The sequence below is a fragment of the Scyliorhinus canicula genome, chromosome 10 (assembly GCF_902713615.1).
Source record: "Scyliorhinus canicula chromosome 10, sScyCan1.1, whole genome shotgun sequence".
NCBI classification, from domain to species: Eukaryota; Metazoa; Chordata; class Chondrichthyes; order Carcharhiniformes; family Scyliorhinidae; genus Scyliorhinus; species Scyliorhinus canicula.
In genome coordinates, this window is record NC_052155.1 from 183152886 (window position 1) to 183167293 (window position 14408).

A 14408-nucleotide genomic window follows, 5' to 3' on the forward strand; every position below is an offset into this window, starting at 1 on the left:
TTCATACCAATAACCCTAGAACTGTGCAGATGCTCCCAAACACATCTGACCCATTTTAAACATAGTTTTTTTAGTTTTCCCCAGTGGCAGGGTAGGTGAACTCTGATTCTCTTAAGACACCAACTGGACATCTAAAGCTTCAAAATGCTGCACAGGAATCAGAAATGTATCCCAACTGGAAGAGGGCTGCCTGCTATTATGGACAGGAACAATAGGTACGTCTGAAGCAGGTGTTAGCTAGCACCACATGGGTAAAGGTAAATAGCTTACTTGACCGTAGAACTGTGAGGTGCAGGAGAGCTTCTCCTGATCTTCATTAAACGGTCCCGATTGCCACTACCCCACCTCCCAAACCTAATTAAATCTCCCCCAGCAGCAATTTCATGCACTCTTCTAAAATTTTATTTTATGCTAATTTTAGCCTTTCAGGGATAAACACGAGGAGCTTCCAAAGTATTGAATGTGCCGTGAAAGGGCACTCCAAGAAAAAAAAATGGATTAAAATCATAACCATTGTGATATCCAAGTGAGTTTTTCATTTTATTCTCGGAGGATAGAGGATAGATTTATTCTCTGGACCTTAAGTGGATAAAAGAGTGGCAGCTTTTCCTCCAAACCTTCATCAGTGAGGGGTCAGCTGTGGCTCAATAGGTAACACCCACGCCTCTAAGTCAGAGGGTTGTGAGTTCAAGCCCCCACTCTGGGATCTCAGCACAAGGCTGACACACACAGTGAGGGAATGCTGCACTGTTGGAGCTGCTGTCTTTGGGATGAGATGTTAAGCTGAGGCCCCATCTCTGCTCTCAGGTGAATATAAAGATACCATGGCACTATTCTGAAAGTATTGCTCCTATTTAGCCTTTAAATAGCATCACACAAAGATTGTTGTTTGTGGGACCTGGTGCACAAATTGGTTACCATGTTTCCCGCATGATGATAGTGACTACACTTCACGAAAACACTTTTGTTCAGCGTAAGGCACTTTGGGACGCCCTGGAGTCATAAAAGACGTTGCTATAAATGCAAATCCTTTTCCTTATGTAGCATACCACTTCATTCAACTATTCTGATATTCCAGAATTGATAACTCAATTGCATTTATATATTGCATAATGGATAAAAATACAATGAACATTATTTATGAACACTTCCAAATCAACACATAAACATTTCTTAAAGCAAGGAACATACTATAGATAGGGTGGGATTTTTTCCACGCTGCTTAAAAGCATCCACTTCTATTTGACTTATTCAAAGCTCTCTTTCAGAACATCCCTGGATTATTCCTGACAACATTTCAAATTGATACAGGAATCTTTTCAAAGGTACCTGTATGCAGCCGAAGATGAACCTTCAAACTCCCTTGAGTAGAAAACATCTTTGCACACATGGGGCATCTGAACTCCTTGATGCCGGTATGCGTCTTCATGTGGGCAGTGAGGGTGCTTTTCACAGCAAATGCCCGAAAACACTGAGTGCACTTGTAAGGTTTCTCATGAGTGTGAATACGAATGTGTCGCACTAGATCACTAGGCTTTTTGAATTCTTTTGTGCAGTATGTACACATGTGCCATCTAATTCCATTCACTCGACGGACTGACCCTAAGAATATAAAATAATCAAAACATTGGTTAATTAAAATAAACAAAGAAATGTTCAATGTCCTAATAAATAGGTGGAGCTGATGAAGCAAAATCTATATATCCCCCAAGATGCGTCTTGCTTTGAAATGAAGAATCATTGCACCATCTCCCATTCATCAGGACCTCAAAACTGCAGAACAAATTATTACAACCATTCTTCCCTTTGTCACTTTCACACTGCTCCATTCTCACTGTGATTCATCTCGCCTTTGTTTTCAACCGTGACTTTCTGGGTTATGCACCATAACCAAACAGAAATTGTACAAGTCTAATCACTTTCTTCCTGGCATGGCACCCAGATCATCAATAACTCTGATCTTCCAGCTTGAAACAGCAGTCCAATCCAAATATGTATGCACAATGGAGTGAAGTACAACAGTACGAAAAGACTATGCCCTCAGCTCCCACAGATACGGCAACTGTGTTCCATAAATGATATTTCACTGGTGACGTCGGCACAGTCAACATTTATTGGCCACTCTAACTGCCCTCAAGACGGTGTCGGCAAGCCACCCATCCTTCTGGACAATTAGTGTGGGGGGGGGTACTAAAGCAGTGGAACACAGAAAGAGACGAAAGAGAGTCAGGATACCGCTCAGCCCTCCACTGCCATGGACCAGTCTTTTTATTCCCTTCCACTGTCTTTTGGGATTGGATCGTCTCATGTCCTGGTGATCAGAATCGTCCACCTTAGTCCAGGTACAGTCCAAGCAGGGCACCAAACAATTTAAGAGTGGCCTTTGGGGATCGATAATCCAGCGTCATCCTCATTTATCACTGCTCTGCATTGTTCAGACATGGGGGAGGGGTGCAAAGGTTTAGGCATTGATCGGCTGAGGCCTGGGTTCAAATCCAACCCAAACTAACAGGGATATCTTCTCAGTGTGTTGGAAGAGGATCCTACAAAAATGAATTTTGGCAGCCGCAAGCCTCCTGCCCCAAATACTAATAACACAGCTCTAATTATCTGTCTCACAGAGAAAAGTCAGAAAGGGGCTTGAGAGAAATGAGGAAAATGTCACTTCCAGAGCAGCAAATGGAACAGAGTCTGGAACTGAATTGAGTGGATAAGACAGAATAGAACTAATCGATCCCCAACCAGGAAGTGCTCAATTATACCAGATCCAGGAGTTACCCCATCTAGGTTCAAAGTACACTGGTTTAGCTAATTATTTTTTAAAACTTTTTTTTTTTACTCAAGTGTCCACTCTCACATTTGCATGTTAGCAAATGAAAAATTTCCCGTGAAAAATTGCATTAAAAAAATCCCTTATACAAGTTAGGTTACCTGGGAAACAAAGGGACCATGGTGAAAATCGGGATCAAGATAAAGGAATGTTTTTATAAAGTAATAAGCCGAGATATTCACCCTCCAGGTATATGGACTAAATGAGACAGGTATCGAAGCTGAAAATCAGACCACAACTATGTTTCTAAGAAGTAATTTATTTGATGTATTTCTTAAATCCAGCAACTTCCTTTCAAAAATTCACTTTTCTTTTACAGAATTATTTTAATTAATGATTTAATCCCACGATACGAAACACAAATACCCAAATTCACATAAAATTACTACCCTCAAAAAACATTCAAAAAAATATTTATTTTCACAAATAATTTGCATTCATTTTCTTTACTTTACTTGACTCTGGTTAGGTTTACAATTTTTCCAATATGATTTCTATTAATCATTCTCGACGTCAGCATTTGTTAATGCTCGAATTTTTCATCATCAATGTCAAAGACAACAGTTGTAGTGTTATTCTCTACATTTTCTGTGTCACTGTCTGTATTTTCAGTGTTTGTTAAAATACTACATATTTCATGTTAGACTACATTAGAATTTATTCCTGCTTCAGCCAAAATAAAGATTCTCCTTGGCGATCCTACCCGGCTGCTATATTTTCCAATGTTATTCCAAGAAGTGTTTTGATTTTGTTGTTGATCCCATAAGAAGAACATTCAGTGAACCAGGTAGCTTACTTCAAGGTGCCAATCGTACTTACCATTTGAGCAACACATTAAAGATGGTTCTTTTTTCCACTTATCTGCATCACAATATTCACACGCCTTTGATCTACTGCCACTATCATAATCTGGGTCTGACACAAGTATGATGAGGATCATAGGTCAAAGCTTCCAAGTTTTGTTCTCTAATTTGCAGCACTGGTGGTTCTTGCAATCTGTTGCTGTCAACATCTCATCTTCCCATTCTAGCCTCTTCATTTTAGAATCATAGAACACTGACAGTGCAGAAAGAGGCCATTCGGCCCATCGGGTCCCACTGACCCCCCGAAAGACCATCCCACCCGAGCCCATTCCCCCGCCCTATCCCTGCAACCCCACCTAAACTTTTGGACACCAAGGGGCAATTTAGCATGGTCAATCCACCTAACCTGCACATCTTTGGACTGTGGGAGGAAGCCGGAGCACCCGGAGGGAACCCACGCAAACATGGGGAGAACGTGCAAACTCCACACAGTCACCCAAGGCCGGAATTGAACCTGGGTCGCTGGCGTGTGAGGCAGCAGTGCCACCGTACTGCCACAGCTCTTATTCCCTGGTTCTCATTGCTGCCTGTCATTTTCTGTCAAACCTTTGCCTTTTTACTTTCAGCACTTCATCTTCCCTGGTTCTGCTGCTTTCCTTTACCAAGTAATAACATGCGGTGTCTTAGAACGTAATTCATGTAAGCGATGAGAAAAATAAATTAAATTTGAAAGAAAGTCTTGATTAATAAGGGGATCAGTGGTTATGGGGAGAAGGCAGGAGAATGGGAATGAGAAAATATCAGCCATTATTGAATGGCGGATCTGACTCGATGGGCCTAATTCTGCTCCTATGTCTTCTGGTCTTATGATCTAAATCAGGGATTTCTGCATTTGATGCATTCTTTCTTGGAATGCATAGTTAACATCAGTCAAAGCACATCTGAGTTACAGAGTCAATGGGAATACAGCATAGAGAAGGCCATGCAATCCTCTGCTAGGAGGTCAAGCACCACAACCCCCCCACACACCAAGTGGGAATGGTTAGATGTCAACTCCCCTACGACATGTCCCTAGGTTCAACATGTCATCCCATCAAGTTTGGTTGAGATTGGCGCCAGGATCTCAGGGAATTTGCCAACAAACAAACATTTTGCTATATATAAATAATAGCGATATAGACATTTTAGAATGATAACATGGTGCAGCTTCAATAAGAGAGCTGAATTTATTTTTACGAAAACTAAGCATTTTTAATCAAAGCATCTAGTCCACTACTTGTTAAAAACCCAATTTCCAATAATTGCAAATTACTTTAAAATACTAAACTGAACAAGTTACTAGTTATATTGGTTTTATTTTCCAATATGCTATGCCATTATGTTCATGCATAACTTCAAGTTTTACTGCTGAGGTCTTAACTGCTAACGCGCAACCACTGTGGTCCCTAGCTTGGCATTATACACAAAATTTAAGACTGCATTCTACCCCATTATAAGCGAGCTGCTCTTTAAATTGCATTTTGGTCATTTACCTGTCCATGTTCATGTCTATATGAACATGGTCCGTAATGGAGTCAGCCAAGCGATTCTTTCTCAAGGGCCTTTTGGAAGATTATGAACACAGTACATTGTGTGCAGTTCCCATCATCAATTTGGGATGATAGACCTCAAAGAAGTTTAAAATCACATTGCTTGTCTTTCAGAAAATTGTTTACATTTAGCCCTATCTCACTGCTTGACAAAAATTTATTTTGTTAAGCTGGGTACTGGTTTAATTTTTATAAAGATTTAAACCTGTACCACTAGAGGCGTACTGCAAGATGGAAATCGGGGATCATGTACCTCACATGAAGATAGTACGACCGGTGAAGTTGGTACTAAACTCTAAGCATCATCGCAGCACATAGGCAGTTGGCATTCATCTTAAAATGCAATTTTGCTATATGTCTGTTGTATTAATCTTTTAACAATACACATGATATCTGGTGTCAGACAAAATAAAGCCTTATTTTAAAAAATAGCATTTGTGCATTTTACTCCATCAAATGCCTTATCATAGACTCATACAGCTCAGGGGATGCCTGTATTGATTCTTTGGTAGAGTTACCCAGTAATTCCCACTGCCCTTTCCCAATAACCCTTCTACTTGAAGTATTTATCCACTTCACTTTTGAAAGTTACTATTGTAAAAATAATAATTCCTCACCCGCCTCCAGTCCAGCAAGTTAGACCCACCACCAAGGGGCTGGTTTAGCTCACTTGGCTAAATCACTGGCATTTAAAGCACACCAAGCAGGCCAGCAGCACGGTTCGATTCCCGTACCAGCCTCCCCGGACAGGCGCCGGAATGTGGCGACTAGGGGCTTTTCACAGTAACTTCATTGAAGCCTACTCGTGACAATAAGCGATTTTCATTTCATTTTTTTTCCTTTCAGCCACTGGACACAGTTTGTTCTTTATTTAATCCAACAAACGCTTCCTTGACTAATAGTCGCCTACATCGATAAATGTATGTGATAGACTAAAAGGGTAGCCCTCTCGGACCTGACACTTTCAGACTTACCAGGGTACAACATCATTTTTTTCACCACATCCACATTTTCCTTGCCGGAGAGTTTTTCCATCCTCTGTTGGTGGGATGGCGGAGCGGAAGGCTGAGCCTGTTGAAGAGGCGTGGTTTGTCCATCCTGGGACTGACTTCGGGACAGTGAAGCCCTTGGTTGACCGGAATCGGATTGATGAGCTTGAATGGGAATACTGGTTAGCCCACTGTTTTCTAAGGCTTGCTGGAATACAATTTTTGTAAAGAGGTAATTTTTTTTTAAAAATCACATTTAATATCTGATGAACATTAGAACTGCTGTGTAAAAAAGAACCTTTGGTTAATGAGGTTTCGTTGAAAATGTGTGGTGGGTCTAACTTTGACAACAACGCAATTAAAAAACATTTTATACTACAAGGGGATATCAACAGTTCTATCAAAGGGGGTGTAAAACTTGAAGGGTACGAAATTCTACACATTCTGCATTAAATCCGCTCAGTAAGGTTCTATGTGCATGTTTTGAATTAGATAGTCATTCTGCTGTCAAAATTCTTACTGCTCGACAAAAAGTTATTTTGTTAAGTTGGGTACCGGTTTAATTTTTATAAAGAATTAAACCCGCATCACTAGATGCAGACTACAAGAAGAAAATCAGGAATCCTGTGCCTCACTTAGTACGACATCATGTGAAGTTGGTACTAAACTCTAAGCATCATCGCAGCATACAAGGCAGTTGGCATTTATCCTAACACGCGATTTTGCTTTGTATCTTTTAATTTTTTAACAATAAATATTATATCTGGTGTCAGACACAACAAAGCCTTGTTTAAATAAAATAGCATTTTACTCCATCAAATGAAATATCATGGATTAATAAGAGTGCAGGTGATGCCTGAAAGGGCATTACTGGATAACTCTACCAAAGAATCAGAATAGGCATCCTCTGTGCTGTACGAGTCTATGATACGGCATTTGATGGGAGTGACGAGCAGTGAGCCATTATTCAGTTTTGTGCTCTTCTTCATCTTTTTTTAAATTCAGATCTCCAAAATTATATGAAAAAAACCCAGGTGTTGCCTAACTCTTTAATACATGCCTGTCAGACATTCAGAACTGGATTTGGCCTCGTAATACTACTTCTCTAGTCCATGCAGAGGAGATGGAGAACTCACTTGTAAGATGTCCTGATTTATACTGCCCTCTATGGTGATTTGCTGCGCCGGCTGCTGAGACTGCGTCCCCTCTCCAGTCACCTGCTCCGACAGCTCCAGGAGCTGCTGTATAACATCAGTTACAGCTTGTGCTCCTTGTTGACCTGCTGCAGAGGTTACTGGTGACGACCCAGCTGTCTGTTGTCACAATCAGAATAGAAAAGGGAATGAATCCAGGCTGTGATATACATCAGGTTACAGTCATTGTTCTCAAGGAAACGCATTATTATCCAAGAATCAAAACAAAAAAAGCATTGCAGATTTCTCACATAAAACAGTGCAAATGGGGTCTTCAAATATTAGCCTCGGAAAGCTGATCATTGAAGATACCTTTGATCCCTAAGCTGTTTATTTTAAAGAGTTAAATTCTGTCAAAATTATAGAAGAATTTAATACACTATGCCAAATATACAATGTCCACAGTTTTGAAGGAAAGGCCTAATTTATATTCCAATTCTACTCTAGTGTTCAGTAGTGTGACTTTATTGAAATACTGGGTGGAGTTCGCCGCAAACATTTCTAAGTGTGGATTCTGGTCGGAAACGAGGTGCGATCCCCGCCGGGTGAATCAATGAGCTCCAGGTTAGAAATGTTTTTGGAGCCGGAGTAATTTGGACCGGAAGAAGCTGGTATGACCAGGCCCTCAGAGATCAGGGCACCCCAATCTTAGAATAACGCTGCAGCACCCTCTGCCCCGTCACGCCCCACAATCCCTGGCAAAGTCCCTGTCCCGCAATTGCGCAATACCCAGCCTTTCCCATTGGCAGTGCCAACCTGGCACCGCCGGAGGACAGCACTCAAACAACCTGGTCTTACTAGGAAAGACTTCAGAACAGAGGAAACGCCAGCTGATAAAAAAAACAGTCAAACAGAGCACCTGCTCTTTATAGGAAGCACTTCAAAACAATTATGCCTGTCATTCTTGAACGACCCCCATGGTACCCTGCAGTTAGGTGTAGAGGGGGTACTCACTCCCTTGCTCCCTCTCGGTGGCCCTGGTGTCCGGTGACCGCTTTTAGGGACCAGTAGTGATGCGCACCTGGTTGACTTCTCATTTTTTGGGTGGGTTGGGAGGAGTGAATACCAGAAGGCCACTACATTCAACTTTAAATTGCCAATGAGATTAAAATGAATGCAAATGAGTTGTGATAAGGTTTTCGCCCATCCTGGGCAAGATCCTGATCACGCCAGCTGGAGCAGGCCAAGAGAATGGGAAACTGATTTGCGCCCGGCGCAAATTCCATTTCAGAGCTCTCCTGGCCTAGCAAGATTTGCAACAGAAGCAATGCAGCCGGAGAATCATCCCCACTATTTCTGAAAACATTGTGTGTGCGCTTTTGAAAGTATTTTTTAAAATAAAATTTAGAGAATCCAATTATTTTTCCTCCAATTGAGGGGAAATTTAGCATGGCCAATCCACCAACCCTGCACATCTTTACATCTTTTGGGACCCATGCAGGCATGGGGAGAATGTACAAACTTCACACGGACAGTGACCCAGGGCAGGATCGAACCTAGGACCTCAGCACCGTGAGGCAGCAGTGCTAACCACTGCACCACCGTGCTGCCTGTTTGAAAGTGTTGTGTTTCTTTTCAAAACCATTGCAGTAATTAGAATGCAAGTTGGTGCGTTGCACTGAAAACCTTCGCTCTCTTAGCAGTCATTGGTAAGATAGCATCCTGCTCTAAAACGATGTTGCTGCTACATGAGTGTAGCGAGTAATTTACTCAGGTTGGTTTTAAAATCAGTGGTCCTGCAAATGCTATGGCACAGTGGTTAGCACTGCTGCCTCCCAGCGCCAGGGACCCGGGTTCAATTCCAGTCTCGGGTGACTGTCTGTGTGGAGTCTGCACTTTCTCCCAGTGTCTGCGTGGGTTTCCTCCGGGTGCTCCGGTTTCCTCCCACATCCAAAGATGTGCAGGTTAGGTGGATTGCCCCCAAGTGTCCAAAAGGTTAGGCAGTGTTACTGGGTTACGGGGATAGGATGGAACCATTTTTGTAAATGATATGGACATAGGCACAATAGAAAATGTCATTAAGGTTTGTTTATCATAACAAACTAGTGGGCAGACAGGTGGCAGGCAGATTCATATGCAGAAAAACAGGTAGCACCTTTATACATGACAAATCACACTGGCTTGCTGTAATGTTTGGATATTTGGCAGTTTAGATATCTGACCAAAATGCAACATGAAATACTGGCATAAATTTGGATAAATATCTTTCTTTAACCAGAGGGTAACAACAAATCTGGAGTCATACGAGTCCAATTTACCAGTACACTGTGTGCGGTATCAGTGATCACTCGCGAGGACTCTGATCCATCTGAGTGCATCCTGCTGATGTGTGCATTAAGGCTGCCTAGTTTTCGGAATACACAGCTACATTCCTCACACTGGTATGCTGGCTGGTCGCCATCCTTCACCTGTTTTTGTTTAAAGAAAACCAAAAAAAGGATCAAATGAAAGACGACATTTTCCACAAGACAGAAACACAGAGATTAAAATTGAACAGCAGAGCTACAGTCATTTAGTCATAAGGGCCAGTGAAGTTAACAAGATTTTAAACGCTAACAATGCTTCAAAGTATTTCTAGTAATTATAATCTTCAATGCAAAGAAAAACAAAAAGTGGGATCCAAAATGCTGCATGGGAGCATTCTGCCCATCAAATGCAGCATGAAGTATTCTAAAGGTCCCTCAGAAACATTTATTTGGTAATGCTGTTTGAAACTTATTATGTAGCTTCCTGTTAATAAAGAATATAAGGGGCTGTTTAGCACACTGGGCTAAATCGCTGGCTTTGAAAGCAAGCCAGCAGCACGGTTCGATTCCTGTAACAGCCTCCCCGAACAGGCGCCGGAATGTGGCGACTAGGGGCTTTTCACAGTAACTTCATTGAAGCCAACTCGTGACAATAAGCGATTTTCATTTTCATTTCATTATAGTAATTTAATGACTACGCCCAGGATGGGAGATGTAAAACAAAATAATTTATGAATCACAGATTTAATACTTGGCACTTCAGGCCTCTCTTCACAATAAATCTCTCTTTGAAATACAACATAGATTTGTTTCCCTCTCAAACCATTTGCTGAATGTCACAATCCAATTAAATTATTTTAAAGTATTTTAACACCATTGATGGTGAGCAATTAAAATGAGCAGTTTATTTACCCAGCCCCCCCCCCCCCCCCATATTACCCTGCAGGGCACTACAGGTGGAGAAGAGCCCCATCTAAAATAGTATTCATGCAAATCCAGGTTGTACTATACTACTCGAAATATGAACTCTAACTTCTCTCACTGCAAATGCTGCCAGATCTGCTGGGTTTTCCCAGCAATTTTCTGTTTTTGTTTCAGATTCCAGCATCCCCAGTATTTTGCTTTTATTAATGCAGATCTCTCCCTATCCAGTCGGCAGAAGTGATCATCTGAAGTGTAGTGCGATGCTCCAGGTCCCACAATGGAAAGTTGTAGTCTTCCCTATCCCCGTACTCACCCTGCACTTCCTTCCCTCGTGCGTACCCACCCAAAACCTATTCCCTGCCCAATGTACCTTCAAGTCCAGGGTTACCAGGTTTTTTCATGCCATCAGTAACTCTATACCCTCTTTCCCACCGCTTTAGCTGCCATTTAACCGAGGCCTGGTAGCGAAGATATCCCACCCTGGGATTACAATTAGCCTGGTTATAACTAAATACCCGCTCCACCCTTTTTTTTTTAATGCTTTTATTCCACTTTTAATGAATGAAAATAATAACTGGGGTAAAATTATCACAAACGATGCGGACATGTGAACGTAAAGGGCACGATTGAACGGCCTTGTCATGCCCGACTCCAATGTGATGAGGCTGTTAAATCTCACGAGAGGCCGGTCGCGAGATTTGTGACGCTCGGAACGCCTCACAAGATCTAACGAGATCTGGCGAGCCGTCGCAATCTGGATTTCGCTCTCACTGGGCAAGATCCAGGTTAACATATTTAAACGAGTCAGTAGGTTCATTTGAGTATGTCGCCGCCCGATTCTCCTGAAGCCTGGGAACGAACACCTGTGCCTGGGAGACCGTACCATAGCGGCATTTAGCACTGTTCCACATGGCACAGGGTTGGGGTGGGGGGTGGAGCGATCCCACAGGCCCCCAGGCGGTCAGACTCTGGGCAGTGTGCTACCCTGGCACTCCTGCTGCCACAGACACCTTAGCACTGCCACCTGGGTACCTTGGCACTGCCACCATTGTGTGCCAGGGTGGCCAGGTGGCACTGCCAGGCCAAGCTGCCCAGGTGCCAGGGATCAGGCCTAGAAATGCCCTGCCTTTAAGAGAGGGGTGAAGGGGTTTTGAGGACTGCCTAAAGAGTTAAATTGGGGCCATGGGGGTGGGTCTGAAGACGGTGGTGATTTCATGGGGGGTTGCAGATCGGGGCACTATTCGTCAGTGCAGAAAGTGAGGCCTTGGCGGAGTGTTCCCGATCTAGGCCAGAAATAAAGTCCCGCTATATGTGCCAAAAATGGGACTTTTATTGCACATTAAATCGGGCCCAAAGCATCAAATGAGAAATTAGGGATGTCAAGAGGGATTAAAAAAGAATTTACAACTGAAGTATCAGAGATCAATGGAACTGTAATAATCTGGTTTCATTTTCTATACTAGAGATTATAATTTAACCTAACCAAAGCTCTTTCTGCTACACCATTGCAATATCTTAAACCAATTGGATTGGAATTCAACTTGAGGGTTTAATTGCAGCTTTAGGTTTCCTTCTTCTGACAAATTCCAACCTTCAAGAGCAGAACAAGGGAACAGTAATGGACTGGGAATAAAGTGGATTGCTCCGCAACGCACCAAATTATTTTCCTCCCACACCAATATGCAATCTGCGAGGGGCGGGGAGGGGGTGTAATTGGCATATATGTTTTACTAAGAGTTCCTCCCCATCTTCATAACCGTCTCCAGCACAACAACAGCAACTTATATTCACATTGCAACTCAGTGCAAGTAGCCGACACCAAACATTTCACAGGGACAGCCCAAAACAAAACTCAACATACAAGGCACGGAGCAGCTATTCAGCGAGATGGCCAAAAACATGGCCAAAGAGGTAGGTGTTAAGGGGTTGTGTTAAAGGAGGATATCAAGGTGGAAAGATTTAGGGAGGAAATTTCAGAGCTTATGAGGCAGCTGAAGACAGCCACCAACGGTGGAGCAGTTAAAATCAGGGATACTCACAAGGGCAGATTAAAGGTGTGCAGATATTCGAAGGTTACGGGAGTGGCGGAAGTTACTGAGATACGGAGGGACAAGACCATGGAGAGATTTGAGAACATGGATGAGAACTGTACAATCTAGACAATGCTTAACCGGGAGCCAACATAGGACAGCGAGTACAGGGTGACGGGTGGACTTGGTATGAGTCAGGATACGGGCAACAGAGGTTTGGACATTGTCATATGTATGAAGGATAGAACATGGGAGACTGGTCAGGAAAGCATTGGAACAAGTGGCGTCAAGAGGTATGGAAGGTTTCCACTCTACGAGATCTCGGCTTTCCCTCAATTCTGACCTCTTGCACATCCCTCGTTTCCTTTGCTTACAGTGGCAAATGTACTTCCGGCTCCCTCGGCTCCAAACTCTGGAATTCACTCCATTTCTCTGCCTGCCTCCCTCCCTCCCTCCTCTTATTGGGTGGCCCTTAAAAGCTATCTGCCCGAATATCTCCTCCTGTGTCTCAGGCATATTTTGTCTGATAACACCTCGTTGAATAGTTGACACCTGGACTGCTAAAAGGAGTTTTCAAATTGACAAAAGTGGAAATGCGCAGGAAGGGGTGAAAAATTGCTGGAAGCTACTGCACTTTAATTCAGCAAGACAGCAACATATATTTAGTATTAATTTGGTTCTACAGTTGGAATTTTTATTAAATTTCATCCCAGAACTATGGGGAATGCTTGTTTTAGGATTCATTGTTAGCCATCTAAAAATGAAAATCATAGATACAGTGGAAGGTTAATTGCTGACGAACAAGAATTAAATGAGTCAAAGGGGGAAGGTTTCCAGTAAATACTATACAGAAGCTTTAATGCACTGACCATTTTAAAGGCAAGATAAGGTGCAGTTCTGAGCTTACAAAATAGCTGCGCTGTACTAACACAGCCACATTTAAATCACTTGAATTCAGGATGAACCCTGATTGAAACACTTACTACCAGTTATGGGAATACCAATACCTCAGTGTGAACCCTCTGTATGTGTGCCCGCAGATTGCCCCTCTGTGAAAATGATGCTGGGCAGAAAAGACAAAAATGGGGTTTTTCGCCTGTATGCTTGATCATGTGGATTTGCAGCGCCCCTTTCTGGTTGAAAGCTTTTCCACAATCACCGCATTTAAATGGTCGCTCGCCTATGTTGCAGAATAAAAATAAAGGCTGGTCAGCAGAGAAAGGTTTGTAGCAAAATAAACAAAAAAAATCAAAAAGGTGCAGTTATCATACAATATGCTGGCAATAACTCTAGTTAGACCACGCGTTGGGCTAATGTTATGGCAATAGCGCGACAATTACCAGGTGCTGGGCCAACTGAAAAGGATAGCACAAAGTAACGCTGTGCGTTAGTCCAAGAGAGTTTACCCAAGACAGTGAACGTTCAAGATCTGATCTATTGTCCCATAAATAATTAAACACCTTGGTGACCGATTGGAAAATATTTACAGGCATTTGTTTAAAAATGCAACTTTAACACCAATCATGAAAAAAGACCGATTTTAGTTTTGCCAACTGTATTAAATAATATAAATTTTAACTGCTTAACTCGAGTTACTGAAATTCACATTCAATGATTATCTACATAACTATTATTTTGCACTGGGTCACAAGATGGAACCAGCAATGGAGCAAGGTCTTTCTAACAGAAATTAAAGCTTTTTTTTAAGGCAATGCCTCCTCCTCACACCCCCCCCCCCCCCCCCCCCCCCCGAAGTTAAGCAGTTTATAATAAAAATTCAATTTCATCTTCACACTTTATCTTT

The 14408-nt window shown here is 42.4% G+C and overlaps 1 protein-coding gene across 7 annotated transcripts in view; it reads right to left on the minus strand.

Moving 5' to 3' along the window:
- The window catches only part of LOC119972820 (zinc finger protein 236-like), a 168518-nt gene that overhangs the window by 88171 nt on the left and 65939 nt on the right, over window positions 1-14408 (minus strand). For all 7 annotated transcript variants that reach the window (XR_005462157.1, XM_038810265.1, XM_038810266.1 and 4 more), the window contains 5 exons: window positions 13612-13784; window positions 9663-9812; window positions 7348-7524; window positions 6197-6419; window positions 1330-1602 (listed from right to left, as the gene is read on the minus strand). Coding sequence is in view for 6 of the 7 variants with exons in the window: in XM_038810265.1 (XP_038666193.1) it covers window positions 1330-1602; window positions 6197-6419; window positions 7348-7524; window positions 9663-9812; window positions 13612-13784 (996 nt within the window). In the remaining variant the exon portion in view is untranslated. The remainder of the gene's footprint in view (window positions 1-1329; window positions 1603-6196; window positions 6420-7347; window positions 7525-9662; window positions 9813-13611; window positions 13785-14408) is intronic.